Here is a 20,015-nt window from a genome sequence, read left to right on the forward strand (position 1 = left end):
AGCAATAGTATTGACAGGACAGCCCCTACCACTGCTGCTGTGTTACTACCATCTGAAGAACTTTCACCTGTTGAGGGGTTAGTAATGCTGCTATCGTTGCTAGATGTCGTAGGCATCATGGTAGTAGTTGAAGTCGTTGTTGTAAAGACTGTGATATAAATTTTTCGATTACAAGAACTATATACATTGTACATTTAAAAACTTATAAATAACACATTTGATATAGGCTTGCTTACAGCCTTCGACAAAACCACGAAATTAAATATCAACGAACATTGATACCACCGAAAATAAATGAATCCACCGTAACTTCAAGTCATATCAGTTTGCAATTAAGCTGTCTTATCATTATCTTTTTTTTTTAAATTCAGGTTTGTCTACTTGTTGTTGTACAGCATGTCTTTTTGAATTGTTGTAAGTAATGTCATGCATTCTTTTTGCATTGTTGTAAGTAATGTCATGCATTCTTTTTGCATTGTTGTAAGTAATGTCATGCATTCTTTTTGCATTGTTGTAAGTAATGTCATGCATTCTTTTTGCATTGTTGTAAGTAATGTCATGCATTCTTTTTGCATTGTTGTAAGTAATGTCATGCATTCTTTTTGCATTGTTGTAAGTAATGTCATGTATTCTTTTTGCATTTTTGTAAGTAATGTCATGTCATGCATTCTTTATATACTAATACACTTCTCAAGTGATTGTATTTATTCATTATTAAAACATACAAAAACCATTATTATTTAAAAAGTACTGACTGCTTCTTATTAAGAAGGGATATAGATACGATACTGTTGTCAGGTCATTAAAGATTGCATATGCTGGCGTTAGTATTGATTCACTTATAGGGTCTTTGCATCGGAACTAAACACATTCATTTAAAAACCATTTGTTGGCATGATACGGGTCATGTTCTTCTCATATATGTTATGATGGTATGATACTAAACCCCTAACGGGAAGGATTTTACCTGAAGACATAATATTTCAATCAGTTTAATTGAAGTCAGGAGCTGGCTTGTCAGTTAATTGCTAGTAGTCTGTTGTTATTTATGTATTATTGTCATTTTGTTTATTTTCTTTGGTTACACCTTCTGACATCAAATTTGGACTTCTCTTGAACGGAATTTTAATGTGCGTATTGTTATGTGTTTTACTTTTCTACATTGGCTAGAGGTATAGGGGAAGGGTTGAGATCTCATACACATGTTTAATCCCGCCGCTTTGTTGCGCCTGTCCCTAAATCCTTTGTTAGTTTTGTATTATTTTTAATTTTAGTTTCTTGCGTACAATTTGGAGTTTAGTATGGCGTTCATTATCACTGAACTAGTATATATATATTGTTTGGGGGCCAGCTGAAGGACGCCTCCAGGTGCGGGAATTTTTCGCTGCATTGAAGACCTGTTGGTGACCTTCTGCTTTTGTCTGTTCTTCTATGGTCGGGTTGTTGTCTCTTTGACACATTCCCCATTTCCATTCTCAATTTTGAATCATACAATATTTATTGTCTCTAAACCACCGAAATATTTCTCTTACCGCGAGTAAAACTACTGCTGGAATTATCTTTTTAATTAAAGACTTGAAGTTCTCACATGTTCATAGAATATCCAATGCAAAGAAATATTCGTATTTTGAGACATTTCGTCATTAAGACATATATCAGTATTGATATTTATGATCAGCAATTATCAATTGAAACAAATAATTTAAATGCTGTTGCTAGCTATATATAGAAACAGATTACTAGCATTTTGTGATAGCATTAAAGGGTACGTGAATCTTCTTTTATATTATATCTTAAGCTTGTTTAGTAAACATTTCACACCACATCTTCCTATATCTATTTAATAATATCTAGAACATCTAAATGAACTCATCATAGATCATGTAGATACCAGGACTAAATTTAGTATACGCCAGACGCGCGTTTCGTCTACAAAAGACTCATCAGTGACGCTTGAATCCAAAAGCTCTTAAAGACTACTTACGACATGTTTCTGAAAAAAAACGTAAAACTAGTCATTAGTGTACTCAGAGATAAAGAAAGATTGATATATTTCCGATTGTTTTATCATTTTATCATTTTAGACAAATTGTTTCGACCGTTATATTTGTCCATGATAAGGCACCATACAATTTAGAACATTCAATTACAAAAATACGACTTGTATGAGATCTAGAGTTGTTTAAAATCCAGTGAAATGATAATCTCAGAATTCAAATATAATTATTGCTATTAAACATTTTACTTCGATATAATGAGATGGCTAAGAGAATACAAAATTATGTGTGCTTCGATATTTGGTTTATCAAGAATACAAATATGGGTGGCTTTGATCGTATTTAAGAAACGTTAAACGTCATCGTGGACATTTAATTTAAAAGATTATTGTATTCGCATCTTTCATTTGTTTTCTTCCAGATACGTTTAGTTGTTTGGAACCAGATCTTTCACTGTTCAGTTTTGTGATAGCATATTGTTTAACGATTTTAAATGTAACGGATCAGATCAACGGAAAATAGTATGGTAACCGTCGTATTTAAATAGCAGAGACAATACACAACATTTTGTATTGTGCAAAGTACTTTGCGCAGACAGTTTCAGATTTATAAAAAGCATTAAATTTCTTTTTCATTTAATAAGTTTTTGTTTTTAAATAACATACCATATTCTGTCAATGTAATGAGTAGACTGTCAGCATGTGATGTTCTACTTGTTGAAACTTGATTAGCTGCACATCCGCCAGGATTTGTACTAATGGAACGCGAACTACCAGATTGTGATACCGCCTGAAAAATAGCTATGTATAAAAAAGAATCTGAATTTACAGTTATTAATAGTTGTGAAAGGTACCATGATTATAATTTGATAAGCCAGACGCGCGCTTCGTCTACATAAGACTCATCAGTGATGCTCAGATCAAAATATTTATAAAGCCAAGCAAGTACAAAGTAAAACTAACACGTTCAGAAAATATATCGCAGAAATAATGAAATATGATTTGTAAACTATACAACAACGATTTTATTTTACCAAAAAATTATCTGTAAAATATATAAACATAATCATACTAATAATAAATGCCATTATCACAAATGTGTGAACTGCTCAACAAATCTGACTTTTAATTTGCATTTTCGTTAATTGAAATCTAGTAAATACAAGCTTTTGCACATTTAGCTTGGCGGTGTTTTTTGTTTTGTTTTATTTCGTTACCTTTAGTAAATTCGGTATGATATTGAAAAAATATAAAACAAAGTAGCAAAATCAAAAACCCAGAGCATTATTTTGTCTATTATATCGAAGAACAAACGTGAACAAGGTCGATGCTTAACAAAAATATAGAATGTCAATCGAATATTCGTGTTAATATGCTTACATGAATATCAACGAAAACTGCTCAACATCCTGCTTGAGTCGTTGTCAAGGTTTAGTGAAGTGTAAGATTTTGCTTCATATTTAACACTGTGGCTGTGAGATAACAAAAAGCAGTCAAAGTGCAGTTCAATTGCCTTTTCTTATCATCTACATACAGCAAAATTATTCCAAAACTTGTATTATAGTTAATTTTACTTACAATACATGTGAAAATTGGATCTGCTCCATTAGAATTGATCAGAATTGTGTAGTATGTTGATCCAGTAGCAGTCACGTTCGCTACATTAAAGAATATTCCAGTGGCTAAAATAATAGATAAACGGTTGCCAAATATGTTATATATAAACTGATATAACACTAACCAAAAATTGAAATCACGTTAATGCAAATGTCGTTTAATGAACCTCATAAATATTGCACAAAATTAGAAAAAGTGGCAATAGTTGACGTAACTATTGAATTCATAAGCTTGAATGTCCTTTTAGTATCTCTCGCCTCTTTTTTCATTGAATGACATCAAGGATATCAACGTTTCCTTGCTTATGTCTTAAGTTTGCTAACATTTTAAATGATATTTTATTAACGCCTGTCACACCTCAGAAACAATTAGCCTTTGTTAGTTTTGAAAGATTTATAAATGTTGGTTCATTTGTATGTTTCGGACTTAAGTGTGATGTTCATTTCCGATTTCACTCAACTAGTATTCATTATTGTTTAGGGGCTAGCTGAAGCCCGCCGTCGGATGCTAGATTTTCTAGTTGCGTTGGATACCTATTGGGGCACTTGGGTTATTTTCGACTCTTTGGTCGGGGTGTTGTCTTTAATATATTCCCCGTTTACGTTCTTTATTCGAGTGTACAATGGAAGTTTTCGGTGAATGCAGGACTCAAATTAATGTCAATATTTTTCATGTGAATATTAGAAACTAGTTTGAGTTTTGTCTCAACACTAAACTAAAGAGTATTAAAGAAAAAAAATAGTTTGATATACGAATAAATGCGTATGTTAAAATTCGATTCATTCCCCGACCGTGCGAGGGCTTTAGAGTCAGTAAAGGTCGTTAAAAATCACCATCATTATCATCGATTGATTATAGTATAAACTATATAAGTAAGAGGATTTTTTGGAATTACTTGCGGATCGAAATTGAGTACATTTGTTGTTTGTTGTTGCCCAGGTGTTTCGCGGTATTATTACCGACTTCACACCAATTTTTGTCATGTAAATTGAATTTGATTGAACCTTTTTGTTTGTTTATGAATTACGGGTTTAATTGCAGTTGACCGATTTTTTTGCGGAATTACAATATAATGTTCATTTTCGGTCCCTTGACCTATGATGAAGTATAATACCAAGAAAACTATTTTGTCCAGCCTATAAATATAACGTCTGTATATCGGATGTATTCGTGAAGAATCGGTACATATATTTTTTAAAATGTATATTGTCAATTGCTACCACTGCAGAATGAAATGTCAGAAGAGCAATTATAATTTAATATTTAATTTATATCAACAGAAGGGATGATTTCGCGCAAATACGCGGCATAGGGATAAAGACGGCCATTCTCTATATACATCTCAGCGGTCGTCAAATTAATCTAATTAAACTTCCTGTGCCTCTGCTAGCTTTGAGAATATATAAGTAGCTATTTTTTTTATTATCCAAACAAGAAAGTCTATATAACGAGTGAAACGATATAACCTAGATTAAAAAAAAAACATCACAGAAAAACTTAACTTACTAATTTCTGTAAAATTATAAAACAGCAACTTCATTTTAACCAATAAAATTTTTAAACATGGAAATAAAATTTTGAATTCAATAAGAAAAGAACTCACTGGAACCCATAACCGTTGTTGCACACGTTGTGTAGTTTAAAACAGCAGTTGTTCTGTCTATATATCCATTTACATAGCATCCATCCCAGACAGATCCTGTTCCACATGATGTACTAGAACCGTCATTAACAGTGTATGAAAACACTCCAAGCAGAGGATCAGGAAAGTACTGCTCGAGGTGAACAGATTGTTGCATATCTAGAAATAAATTGTAAATTCGCGTCAATTATTGCTCTTTACAAATAATAGATGACGGAAATGAGGAGTGGCTGTTAAACGTTCACTCGTATTTGTATCCATCTGATAAGTGATTATTGTTTGTCTGTTTGTCTTTTTCATTTTTAGCCATAGCGTTGTCAGTTTATTTTCGATTTATGAGTTTGACTGTCCGTCTGGTATCTTTCATACCTCTTTTAAGCCTTTTTCAACTGATTTGTATAGTTCATTCTTATATTCTACTGGTATACCACTGTCCCAGGTTAGGGGAAGAGTTGGAATCCCGATAACATGTTTAACCTCGCTACATTTTGTATTTATGTCCCAAGTCAGAAGCCTGCAATCCAGTAGTTGTCGTTTGTTTATGTGTTACATACATGTATTTGTTTTTCGTTAATTGCTTTGTACATAAATTAGGACGTAAGTTTTCTCGTTTGAATTGTTTTACAGTGGATTTTCTGGGCCTTTTATAGCTGACTATGCTGTGGTCATTGTTGAAGGCCGTACGGTGACCTATTATAGTTGTTTATTTCTGTGTCATTCTGGTCTCTTGTGGAGAGTTGTCTCATTAGCAATCATATCACATCTTCATTTTTAATATACAGGTAAACCTTTTGTATATTTATTTTTACATCAGAGGCCCCTGAGGGGCCTCGGGTGTATTGCCATCGCCTACTTTTCAATTCGCGCAAAGATCAAAGAGATGCATATATAATTAGTTTTGGAATAATAACCGACATTATAGACCCGCGGACCTATATAGTGCAGAATAAAATTCCGTATCGCTTCTTTTAAATTCATGTTTTCAATGGATACTCAGTTTTTTTAATTTTTCTTAATGCAAAATTTATAATATGAAAATGTTTTGTCGTTAGAAATATTTGTATTTACGAGTCAAAAATTGTTGTTGCGGATGAATACCACGAGTGCGCAAGTGGACAAGATCGAGCGTGTAGAAAATCGAGAGGAAATCAATTCACACATTTATACACAGAAAGGTAATTATATTTCAATTATTTGATTTGGAGTAACCTTTTTAAACCGTTTGTGAGGCCCCTCATGGGGGGGGGGGTCCTAGTAATCACATAATCACCATTTTTTTGCCAATATAATCACATAATCATTAAATATTTGCTTATCTTTAGTAATCAAATAATCATAAACTAAAAATACAGTCCTAGGTAATCAAATAATCATGAAATATTTGGCTTAATAATCAAATAATCATTAAAAAAAACGGCCAAGTAATCACATAATCAAAAACCCCATGAGGGCCCTCGTTTGTAGCATATTTGTCTATAATATTAACGTAGCAAAACCAGGAAAATTTAATCTGTCATAATATTAAAATAAATTATCAGGTCACGTCCCCCGCAGCCATTTTGAAAATACCAGCAGATTGGGTAGGAGTAACAAGAACCTGCAAGGCCTTTAAAGATAAGGTTACTATTTGTGTATTTTTTATAACAACAATTTGTTTTTATAAAGATCTCAACAATTTTTTGAGTTAAATTTCTTTTCTTCGTAAATAACAAGTAGATTGATCACTTGGACACACACACGGAACTATTTTCTGTTTTTTAAGATACGGTTTCGGATTTTCGCTCCTTCTCCGACTTAGTTTGTTGCATTAGTATATATGTGAATATGTCCCTTGACTGGAAAATACGCGGACTTTGTAATGACTTTGACTATGTCTATGTAAGTCAATTCTAATATATAATTATTGGTTGAATTTATTGTTTATATAATATTCAGAGAATCTTCGACTTTTTCTTCTTCCTATAGAGTTGGACTCTTTTTGAGTGTATAAAGACTCTTGCTCGTAAAATCAAGTCTTACTTTACACTGAAATGTCAGAATTTGGGTTAATCACATTTACTGAATTACTATAGATATATTGGGAGAAACCTTACAGTTTTGGAGATATAAATATAGATTAACTGTCCTGTTTTTTAAGTCTTCCTTAGCTTGTAGTATTGTATTATTTTGACCATACATGACATGTATCGTCAAAATTATATGATAATTTGATGACATACTTGTGCTTATCATTCTCTACAGCATTATTTATTAAATTTAAATGTGTAACCATATCCATGTCAAATTTTAGTAACTTATATTAGACATTTGTTCACACATACATGCATATGTGCATATGAGAACTTGAATTGAGCAAATATGATTAGTTATATCTATGAGAAATACAATCAGTTAACTTTATCTATGAGCACCCATGAGATCTTAAATTGAGCAAATATGATCAGTTATATATGTTGAGTAAAATTTGAGCTAGATCTACTCAATTGAGTTAGATATATATCAATATTGAGACTAATCTAAATGGTTATTTGAGCACACATGAGCCTATTTATACTATTGAGAGCAATATTGGGATACTGCATAAGCAAACTAAGCAAATCTTTATTGAGACAAACCTATGAGCGCTATATTTTTAAATTTGTTCTTGACAATTTTTTGTTTATTTTTAAAAAAAATATAGGGACAACAGAGTTGGTGTATGTGGGTTCGATTCCCACCCTAGGCATTCATTTATATTGGCTGGTGCAAAGCGGGCAGTTTAGCTTAGTGGCCCCACACTGACTCTGTTGTTCATATGTTACTTAAAAAAATTAGGCGGCATCGTTCAGGTCTTGCCATCTTTATTTTTCTATTCGAAAATCAGACAACAAAACCATTGAATAATTGTGAAAATTATACCACAGATAACTATGGTAAAACTTTAATTGTTTTTGGCATAATTAAACTTGGCTGCCATCCAAGATCTAAAAAGTTTTTATACTGATGAATTATATATATCAGATTTGGATTCTTTTGGTTACAAAACATTTTGGATGGTACATGTAAGTAGCGGCCAAATCTTTATTCCTAAAGGCTTAAAGCTTTCAGGTCTGAAAATTGCCCAAAATCATCACATTTTGACAAATTTGGAACATAAAATGTACTTTTATGAAAAGAACTGATTTGTTGAGTGTTAAGACTTTTGAAATAGACCCAAATTACGAACCAAATTGAGAACTTTTTGGAGTTTTATAGTTTAGGCTATTTTGGGCAATAAGTGAAACTTGTCCTTTAAATACTAAGTATCTGTTAGAAGATAGCTCTTTCACAGTACATTGTTAAACTTAAAGATAAATATATACCGACAATGACCAATATTAATGATGGAATGAGATTATACATGTATATATACTGTTTTATATTGTTACATGTACATACATAAATGAAAATTAAAACCAAACTTGTCATTATTCATAAAAAAAGAAAAGGGAGGTATGATTGGTATAAATCAGACACCGGCTCTAGACAAAATGATGAAAAAGAAATAAAGCTTATAACCATACAACATTTTTACAATCAGAAAAAAACTATACATAAATCAGTTAGAAATAGCCATGAAATGTCAAATGTTAAACAATATATACAAGAAAACTAATGGCCACATCAATGTACAATCGGGAAATCAAGATATACACCAAAAAATTACAAGGCCTGTTTTACAGGTTTCTTACAAAGGACCGACACATTCATATGGTAGTTGTGTTCTATATGTATAGTGCAAAATGTTCTCATTGCTAAACCAGTGGTATCCAAAGTATTAAATCGAGAACAAAGTAAAAAAAACCTAACAGTTGAAAAACTATCCAAATGTTGTGATATTCAATTAACAAAAATACCATCATTAGCAAATGGCTATCTACATATAATACATTGTAATATTTACAATGAACCATTTAATAATTAAAAACCAATTGTTCAAAGAACAATTGAAGGTCTTTCCACAAGTGAAGATCTATTTTATTATCAAAATATCAAAAATCAATCTAAAATGTCAGTTCCTATGGCTTTATAATATATAAATATGAATTTAAAGCAAAGGTCAAAATCTAGAACGTGCAAACTACCTATGACCTTGACCTCAATTTCAAGGTCATAAACCTAGGATCTCAAATCAAAAGACCCTAGGTCTTTATTATGTATGGTTAATGAGTCATATGACTTTACGCATAATTCTAAATATAAGATGGGCAAAAACTCCTATTTATTGTTTACGCACCCTTTCAACCAAAATTTATAAGTAACGGCATGTCGCAACTAACAATTTAGTGAAAATAAGATGTAGATATGTTATAAGGTTTTTGAAAATAAGTAAAAATACATGTAAGCCAAAATAAAAAATCTAGAATATGACCTTGACCCTTGACCTTGACCTAATTTTCATTTTTTTGGACCAAGGATATCAAATTAAAAGACCCTAGGTCTCTAGCACTTATGGTTTACCAGTTAGAAATGCAAATCACTTATATCAAATACATAAGGGGGAATAACTCTCATATGGAGTATCCGGATAGCTTCGGTTAAAACTAAACTCCGAATCCTGAAGATGTAACGAGCAATTTGGTAAAATAAATTTGTCATAATCTTTTACGGTTGCGAAGGAGTAGTGGCCACAAGAAAAACAGTGTTTGGGGAGATAACTCTTACAACGCAAAGTATCTAGTTGCGCGGTTGTCAGTTTTAAAGCGTATAAACTATACGATATCATATTCCAAATATCTAAGCGACATCTTTTGAAACAACAAAATTACGCAAGAAAAAAAATTAGGCGGAAGAAAAAAAAAATAATAATCAGAACAAAATCAATAGGTCTTTCCACGGAAAGGTGGAAAGACCTTATTAGAAAACAGAACCTACAATGTACATGTATAGCTGCTAATTTAAAAAAAAAATATAATGGATAAATGATTGACTGTGTTACAATAAAACCAAGATACAAATGTAACTCAGTGAAGCTATTTATGAACATTTAAAGAGTTTGTGTTGACTGCAACAAAAATCTAGAATAAGGGATAGTAATCTTGCTGTGTTAACATCCATTTAATTAGCAATTGATCCAAAAGCTAAATGTTTCAGAAAAAAGACCTGGATACTACATGTACAAACATTGTTAATTAATGCCATTTGTAGAGCAGGATCTGCTTACCCATCCGGAGCACCTGAGATCACCTGTTTTGTTGGGGTTCGTGTTGCTCAGTCTTTAGTTTTCTATGTTGTTTCTAGTGTACTTTTATTTGTATGCATGTCTTTTTCAGTTTTAGTCATGGAATTGTAAGTTTATTTTCCATTTATGAGTTTGCTGTTCATCTGGTATCTTTAGCCCCAAAGTTTCCCCTGGGTCAATTATTTTTTTCGCCACCCCTTTTGCCAAAACAATATATTTTCCCCACTTTATTTTTTAATTAGCCACAATATTACAATTTATCTGTTTTGAAATGATTGTCTTGAACCTCTTTTTCATAGTTCAGTGAGTGACTATATAGCTACTCGAAGAATTGTTTGCTATGTTGATTATCTATTATAAGTTATACGCTAACGATTTTTGTATGTGTGCAACTATATGGTCATAATGCCAATCTAACAGTTCTCATTTGACCAAGTAATCATTGATAATTCACAAAGTTAAGTTTCCTAGTTCAAGTCAGTATCTCAGATATGATAGCATATTATATTTAATATTTGTACTATATTGTATGGTGAACATATCTGTCTGGTAGGTATAATATAAACACCTGTCATTTATCAATAATTCAACACAACTTGAGGTCCTCTGATGTTCAGTACTTCAGTACTTTGATTTGTTTTGATTTTTCTAATCGTATCATAATAGTATTTCTTGTGTATAACATGTTAAACGTGTGATTAAGGGTATGCAAGCTTCTACCGCCAAAAATCATTTATTACGAATGTACCATAACTAATACTGTATATCAAAACACAATGATTTTCATATAATATAATTAACTTGATCACTTTAACTCACTTTCCTTCACTAAAACATTATATTCTCCTGTGGCTGGACCATTCGTATGATTACAATACTGTGCAGTACTAGTGTAACTTGGATCTAGTGATTGATCTAATAGGAATACTCTCTTACCAGTGAAATCTTCCACATCTGAAAACAGAAAATATAGTCTCATCAAGACGATGTACAATAACGAACATACTAAACTTTATTCGACCGACTTCATATAAATCATGTAATGTTGTTTGTAAAGACTATGATGTGTTTTTTATGACGCAGGTGTCAGTACCGCGCTTGCGCTACAAATTGTAACCCCGTTGTAAAGAGGGTCTCACAAAAAAACTTATATATCAAATAATCGTTTAAAACATATTACCCTTTGTAAACCTCATCGTTATTTTATAGTTTATTTATGATCGCCGATACAAAATTTTACTTTGCAAATCTATTGTTTAAGATAATTATTGCAGAAACTGCTGCAATTTTGTAAAATTATTTATTTTTTCGTCATGCATAAAAAATGCATAGATATTTTTAGGCTAGTGACATTTTACGAATTGCATAATATGTTCATATAGTTGATTTCATGTAATATCAATGATATCAATGTGTTTTGACATGATTTATATAACAGGCGATATTTATTTGAAACTGAACAATAATTATAGAAATGATTTTCTCAGTTATTGAAGGAAATTACCGAAATAGCAGACTTAAAGTTTAAGCCTTTTGAATTGATTTTTGACAGTTATTCAGTTATGTTTTACACTGGTTATATATGGAAGTTATTCGAAAATAAACAAGTAAAATATAGTCCGTAAACAACTGATTTTAGCAAGGAACAAATAAATTCGGGGCATAGAAGGTGCGGTGCACTCAAAACATTGTTTTGAAAAAAAAAGATTGAAGATCAATTATTCTTTTATATTTCTGTCCACGGCAAAAGTCATTTGAAGTAAACAAATCTGTAAAATGAGTAAACAACATAATGGTCACAGTTGAAAACAACGAAAACAAAAAACAATTTCATGGATTAATTTGCACTTTTCATGAGTGTTAATTGGAATCATATTTTTTATAAGGGTAGAATTATCCAAGTTGTCAATAATATATATGTCTTGAGATAGGTAAAACAGTGCAAAATTGTTTTTGATGTAGCTCAGCCGGTTTGGCAATACTAAATTTATGTTTTCCGGTTGTTGTTGTTCCATTTACTTTTACCCCACTTCTCATTTGCATTCAAAAAGCAATTAACCATATATGATAAAAACCATGTTTTTCTCTACGTAAACCCCAACTCCCCTTTTCCATTTTTTTTTAACAACAAACGAAAATGTAATGGCAACTTACTAGACCGCACATAATATGAATAGCTGTTGGTTGTTAGGCTACTATATTCCAGACAATAGACGGCATAATAATCCACTCCAAACAAATGATTGTGAGTATCACTTCTGTTAACATAAGACATGTAATTAAAATTCATACTTAAGGTGGTACCTAACACTACAGGGAGATTAATTTTCATAACATTTTGTCAAAGTATTTACTTTGACCCTTTAACCAAACAAATAAAAATTTCAAAAATTTTGAACCAACCGTTTTGTCAGAAAAATTATGGAAATAGAAGACGTCTTGATACATGTATCAAATAGACTGACAGCCTACGGGTCAAAATGGAGTCAGCAAATTCTTCTCATATGGCATTTTATCTCTGGTGGAGAGTTATCTCATAGGCAATTATTCTCATCGTCCTATTGTTTTCTCTGTGCTACAGCTAATTGAACATGTGTAGTGTAAAATATAGTAAAATCAGTTTCATGTGTATTTTCTATCTCAAAAAAGTGGACGACACGTTGTTGAAACCTGGAGTAAAGATACGTGCATTTTTTCAATCATTTTTTTAACAGTTACAACGGGTAAGCGAGTAGTCCATGGATATTCATGAAGAATTCTTTTCGAATGTTTGTGAGCATGTCGGGAACATTTTACCATATTTTTTTATTCTAAAATACAAGAGTTTAATTTACGCCATGGAAAAAAAAGATCATACCGAAATACTAGATAAGAGGAATCACTTTCAACACAGGTAAACGTGTTCCATATAGCAGCATTTATTGTGAGTTTCCAGCCACTTGTAACTGCCAATGAATTAAAAGTAACAACTCCATTGGTTCGACTGTCCCACCAATTTCCTGTCAGTTGTGACGGAAGAGTACAAGCACACTCTGGAAAAGAATGGAAAAAATAAAAGTTATCTATTGTCTCTTTCTCTTTTTTGTTTTGTTTACTAAAACACACGTGTTTCCTGATCATTTCGTGTGAACCAATTTTAGACTGTTTTATTAACTCATTCGATTTGTCCTGTTCATGAAGTTGTTATACGACATCTTTCTGTACAGCTGCCGATATCAGATTGTGAGAACGTACGATTTCTTGAAACTTTTGAACTTGCTATCAAAGACGTTGAGACTATTTTGATTTAAAAAAGGACACGTTGGTTATGAGACAGTACCCCGAGGACAAAAATAACCAAAACATATTTAACAGCAGAATACAGAATTTATTAACACACACGAGGTTAGAAAATTGTTTAAAAGATACTAGCTTTTTGTGCAAATTATATTTTATTGTTGAAAGGACAAGACACGATAAGGCCCGTTTTCGCCTCCCCTATTTTCTTATTTTTCAAATTCTGTTTTGAAAAGCTGCTTACATGTATCATGTTAAAATATTCCCTTAGATTTGAGGTTTGATTGTATGAACTTTAAAACCATTAATTTCAGAAAATGGGTGAGGTGAGGGGATAAAAGGGCATAACAAACGACAAAATAAGGGAAAATTACGATTTTTTGGTCATTATTTCATAAAATTTAAAAGGGTGCACCTACTTGACCCAAGGAAAATAACGGCGATTTGGACAGCAAAAACAGTGCTAATGACATTGACATGAAAAAAATCCTTGGTCACGTTGGCACAGGCACTTCTAAACTAAAAATTCGTTGTACAAACACCTTCAAAGTGAATAATAATTACTGTGGATTAATTATTAATCGTTGGATACCAATTTTCGTGGATTTCGTGGGTATAGGTGAACCATGAAATTAAATGTTCAACGAATGACAACTTTTCTAAAGGCTTGTATAAAGACTTTGGCATAACCACAATTTTCAATGTCCTCGAACATGCAAGTTTTCCTTCATCCGCGAAAATTGGTGCCAACAAATATAAACTAGTACAATATTTGAATAATAACAGAAAGTTTACCCCTTCACCCCACCCAGTTGCTAAAATAAGTGGTTTTGAAGTTCATCAAAACAAACTTCAAGCATCAGGGAATATTTTAACATTATAAATAGCTTTACAAAACAAAATGAGAAAAATGAGAAAATAGGGGGGCCAAAAACGGGCCTTATCGTACCTTGTCCTTTCTCAAATTGACAGGTACATGTATATACGGTGAATATTATTGCACGACTAAATACAATATCATTACAGTTAGGTAGTACAATAAATTGACTTACCTAATTCAGTAAGAAATGTAAAGAAGAAGTTAATTACAATAAATGATATTCCTCTATACATATTGTATATGCCAGCTAAAATCACTCTCGAATAATAATCTTCACATTTTTAGTTTTTTTTATTAAATATTGTGATTATGACTATATCCCTGCGTTACACGAAATGAAAATCACCAGTCCGTATTATTGCGTTAAGACAATAGAAAATGAACTTAATTGTTTTACATTCAATGGAACACGATTCTTTTGTTTATCAGTTTCGTCTTAAATGGGTAAAGAATATAGATTATGAGGTCTTCTTTAATCTTATATTTCTGGATTTAGACGGGATTTTCTTTTAAGTTCTTTTAAGTTCGCCCTGAGTGATTTCATTTTCTCTTTTTCGTTTTCATTGAATCAGATCCTTTTCGATTAATTTTTTCTAACCTAGTTTTTAACATGTCATCAAATTGAAAATTCCAATCTTAAATATTATACATAAATAAAGATGACAACCATCCTGTTATAATGGAAGTGCATTGTATTAAATTTACACATAATTTCATACCTACCATTTCCTTCCAGTAATAAGTAAAGTTGAATCACACCATAAATTATCTTTCTGAGAATTTCAAACGTGCGCTTTGTTTTTCGTTCAACTGCCATTATTTAACATTTAATACAATTTATGCATTAATATTTCCGAAACCCTGCAACTGTCCTAACAAAGTAGATGAGATAAAGTATTACCAGCAAAAAAATCACGGTAAACTCCTGTTAAAATATCAATTAAAAATGCGTTCAAAAACTTAAATTATATGCAATCGCTTTTTTTCGTCTCAAAAAATACTTTTAATTTAAAGCAAGAAATCTTTTTTTTAGAAATAAACAACTTGTAGATCCATGATACACATTTATGGATCTACAATCTGTCGATACCTATATCTTGGCATTGCACAAGGTCATGTTTTCTCTTGACTGTTTATGACGTCTTTACACTAAATCCATTGGATGTTGGATGTGAACTGATTGATACGTTAGTCTTAGATGCATGCTTTTTTATTAGTTGTTAGTGTCTTTGAACTAGCTGTCACTAACTGCTAGTACTGTCAGATCTGAACTTGGTGTGTTTTTTTTTTAATTTGTGTGTTTTTTATTTATTGATGTAGCAGGAGAGGGCAGATTTACCATGTTTGAAAACATGTGCTGTTTAGATTTTAATGTCTTCTTCCAAAACGTATTGCAAATCAACCACATCTATTTGAGATGTACAAGTACCCGGCCACGTCCACATGTATTTGTAGTATTTGTATTTTTATCCATCTGATGAGTTGAGCCTTTTTCAAATGATTTTTATAGTTCGTTCTATATTGTACTGTTACATCACTGTCCAAGGTTAGGGGAGGATTTGAATCCCGCTAACATGTTTAATCCCGCCACTTTCTGTATGTACATTGTAAGTGCCTGTCCCCAGTCAGGAGCCTGTAATTCAGTGGTTATCGTTTGTTATTTGTTACATATTTGTTTTTCGTTCATTTTTTTTGTACATAGTTAAGCCGTTATAGTTTTCTCGTTTGAATTGTTTTACATTGTCATTTCGGGGCCTTTTATAGCTGGCTATGTGGTATAGGCTTTGATCGTTGTTGAACGGTCACCTATGGTTGTTGCTTTCTGTGTCATTTTGGTCTCTCTTAAGTGATTTTTTTTTATATTGCACGGAATGAAAACTACATTTATGGGGAATTATAATACTGAGAAACAAATTTTTAGAATTTTTAGAAATTTGCCTCTACTCGTTCCAAACGTTTGGTTTGACAAGTCATACTGTGAATTCATTTATTTTCATGGGTATCAATTTTTATGGATTGAACAACACTTGCATTTTCTAAATATTTGATTTCGTGGTTTTGCCAAAGTCTGCATATACATGTGACCGTATTGAAAACTTGTCTTTAGTTGAACACTTAATTTCGTGGTTCATCTATACACATGAAATCCACGGGAATTAGTATCCAACGAATAAAAATGAATCCAAAGTAACCAAAACAACTGCGACCACGTTCATGGAAATATAAAAATACATGGTATTGAGAGCAAATCTCACTAGAAGTTACCCCAAACATTGCTTAAAATAAAAAGTGCACAATATTTTTTATTTTAAAGATTGTTAGAAAATTTTAATGAATCATATTAAGGGATTTAGGGATATCTAGAGTTGATGATACGAAATAGGTACCTACTAGTAAATAGTTATCAAAGGTACCAGGATTATAATTTAGTACGCCAGACGCTCGTTTCGTCTACATAAGACTCATCAGTGACGCTCATATCAAAATATTTATAAAGCCAAACAAGTACAAAGTTGAAGAGCATTGAGTATCCAAATTCCAAAAAAATATGCCAAATACGGCTAAGGTAATAATCTATGCCTGGGATAAGAAAATCCTTAGTTTTTCGAAAAATTCTAAGTTTTGTAAACATGAAATTTATAAAAATGATCACATTATTGATATTCATGTCAACACCGAAATGTTGACTACTGGGCTGGTGATGTCACGGAATAGAAGTTCCTTCATAATATAAGTTCCAAATGGAAACATTATTCTGGAATATTATTTCCACTGGAATAAATATTACAGTAAATGTTCCTAACGGAATAAATGGTATAGAATATTTGTTCCAACAGGAACAGATATTATGACATTGTTTATAACAAAGTTTCCATTGGAACTTCTGTTAGGTGGAACAAATATACGTTGATAGTGATACCCTCGGGGACGAAACGTCCACCAGCAGTGGCATCGATCCAGTGGTGTAAATAGTTATAAAAGGTACCAGGATAGGGGCACAGTCAAAGCTGAGGTAAGTAAACGCCAAAAAAATAATTCTTCAATGACCAAAAATAGGAACAGTACAATGATGGCATCATATGTATATGGTTAGGATTCTAAGAATGTTTTATAAAATTAGTGGCAATGGTTGAAGAAAAAACGTACATCAAATAAATACATTGGTGTGTAGCATAGGCGGATCCAGGGGGGGGGCCTGGGGGGCCCGGGCCCCCCTTTTGTGGGAAAAATTTGGTTGATTATATAGGGAATCATTGAAGCATGACTGGGGCGCGCCCCCCCTTTTAGGTCAGTCAGCGGGCCCCCCATAGGAAAAGTTCTGGATCAGCCACTGTGCAGATATGACAAACTTTAACAGTCAAATTATTTTGCCTGGAAACCGGGAAACGAAGTTAGGTGGGAAAAGTCAAATTAACTTCAATGATAAGCGGGATACGGGATTCTGACAAAACAATAAATAAATGGGATCCTGGATCAGATCTCCACTTAAGTAAGACCCCAAATTAAGCCATGCTTGTTATTTTGCATTCTATTGAGACACGTATATTTTGTTAGCAAATAAACGCAGCCCCATCCTGACGGAATAAAGAAACTAAGGTTTGAACTGCATCAGAAGCTATTGAGCTCTTTAAGTGTTTTGGTTATTATACATGTACATGTTTGGCTTTCAAAAATACGCATTTAGCGTTTCTGATGAAGGTAAAGCCAGAAAAAGCGCTTCGTATGCATGGCATTTATATCATAAAATTGAGAATGGAAATGGGGAATGTGCCAAAGAGACAACAACCCGACCATAGAAAAAATACAACAGCAGAAGGTCACCAACAGGTCTTCAATGTAGCGAGAAATTCCCGCACCCGGAGGCGTCCTTCAACTGGCCCCTAAACAAATATATACTAGTTCAGTGATAATGAACGCCATACTAATTTCCAAATTGTACACAAGAAACTAAAATTAAAATAATACAAGACTAACAAAGGCCAGAGGCTCCTGACTTGGGACAGGCGCAAAAATGCGGCAGGGTTAAACATGTTTGTGAGATCTCAACCCTCCCCCTATACCTCTAGCCAATGTAGAAAAGTAAACGCATAACAATACGCACATTAAAATTCAGTTCAAGAGAAGTCCGAGTCTGATGTCAGAAGATGTAACCAAGGAAAATAAACAAAATGACAATAATACATAAATAACAACAGACTACTAGCAGTTAACTGACATGCCAGCTCCAGACTTCAATTAAACTGACTGAAAGATTATGATTTCATCATATGAACATCAGGCACAATCCTTCCCGTTAGGGGTTTAGTATCATACCATCATAACATATATGAGAAGAACACAACCCGTGTCATGCCAACAACTGGTTTTTGAATAAATGTGTTTAGTTCCGATGCAAAGACCCTATAAGTGAATCAATATTAACGCCAAAATATGCAATCTTTAATGACCTGACAACAGTCTCGTAACTATATCCCTTCTTAATAAGTCTATTCAAAGGTTTTGTTAGTGTTTGAGGTGAATACTGACACCTTTGTGCTTTATAAAGAATATTTCCATAAAAAATTGGATGTGAAATACCTGAACGTATAAGAAGTCTGCATGTTGAGCTATATTTACGAATGATGTCCTTATACCGATGATAAAATTTAGTAAATGTTTTGACTAGTTTGTGATACCGAAAACCCTGGTGTAATAATTTTTCAGTAATAAATTATACATGTTGTTTTCAATAATTACGTCTAGTGGTAGTCTATCAGTCGCCGAAGGTATCATCATCTCAGTTGTCAGTTCTTTGGGTCATAAGTTATATCAAATCTCTAAAACTGACCGTTTATGAATGAATAAATTATAAAGGAACTAAGATTTGAACTCCCCCAAACAAAAATAATATCAAACTGATTTGACCATTTGTTTAGACTAGTAACTTTCTGTTCATATATATGAGCTCCTCAAATGTTTCGACTCCTATAGATACATTGTAAATTCCTGGCTTTCAAATAATCGACTTTGAGAGTTCCTAATAAAGGTACATGTGAATCCCGAGTAGCGCTTAGGAAGCATAACATTTATTACGTGTTGTGTTCAGTTTTTACAGTTATGGGTCGATGCCGCTGCTAGTGAACTATCTGTCTCCGAGGGTATCAACAGCTCAATAATTGGTACTACGGTACTGGAATGATTTCTAATAATACTTTATAAAATTTCCGTTTTTAAACATTTTTAAATTGTAAAGAAACAAAGGGCCCATCCCCCTGTTCTTCGATCAAAAGTAAAATACTCACCAGATTTATCTCGACATGATTAAATTTATACTCCACAACGAAGTAGAAACAAGTATTTCTTCAACTTTAATACTAAATATATGCAAACTGTCAACTTACTTAATGATGAATGGAAGTAATAT

The 20,015-nt window shown here is 32.5% G+C and overlaps 1 protein-coding gene across 1 annotated transcript; it reads right to left on the reverse strand.

The window, feature by feature from the left end:
• Positions 1–1,864: 1,864 nt before the first annotated feature.
• On the reverse strand, positions 1,865–14,904 carry LOC143043184 (uncharacterized). The gene is made up of 8 exons (XM_076215602.1): positions 14,784–14,904; positions 13,313–13,487; positions 12,610–12,713; positions 11,275–11,409; positions 5,217–5,414; positions 3,575–3,678; positions 2,663–2,786; positions 1,865–1,993 (listed from the first exon to the last, which is right to left on the reverse strand). Exons 1-8 carry the CDS (start codon positions 14,842–14,844, stop codon positions 1,977–1,979), a joined length of 918 nt encoding a protein of 305 aa, XP_076071717.1. The 5' UTR covers positions 14,845–14,904; the 3' UTR covers positions 1,865–1,976.
• Positions 14,905–20,015: the final 5,111 nt, after the last annotated feature.

This window comes from Mytilus galloprovincialis, chromosome 8 (genome assembly GCF_965363235.1).
Source record: "Mytilus galloprovincialis chromosome 8, xbMytGall1.hap1.1, whole genome shotgun sequence".
NCBI classification, from domain to species: Eukaryota; Metazoa; Mollusca; class Bivalvia; order Mytilida; family Mytilidae; genus Mytilus; species Mytilus galloprovincialis.

Excerpts from the sequence above, each read along its gene's own strand:
- LOC143043184 (XM_076215602.1), bottom strand. The coding sequence starts at position 14,844 with ATGTATAGAGGAATATCATTTATTGTAATTAACTTCTTCTTTACATTT. Across the intron at positions 5,415-11,274 it reads TAATGTTTTAGTGAAGGAAA|ATATGCAACAATCTGTTCAC; the intron begins GTGAGTTAAAGT and ends ATTTATTTCTAG. Across the intron at positions 2,787-3,574 it reads ATCCAATTTTCACATGTATT|GCGGTATCACAATCTGGTAG; the intron begins GTAAGTAAAATT and ends GCTATTTTTCAG.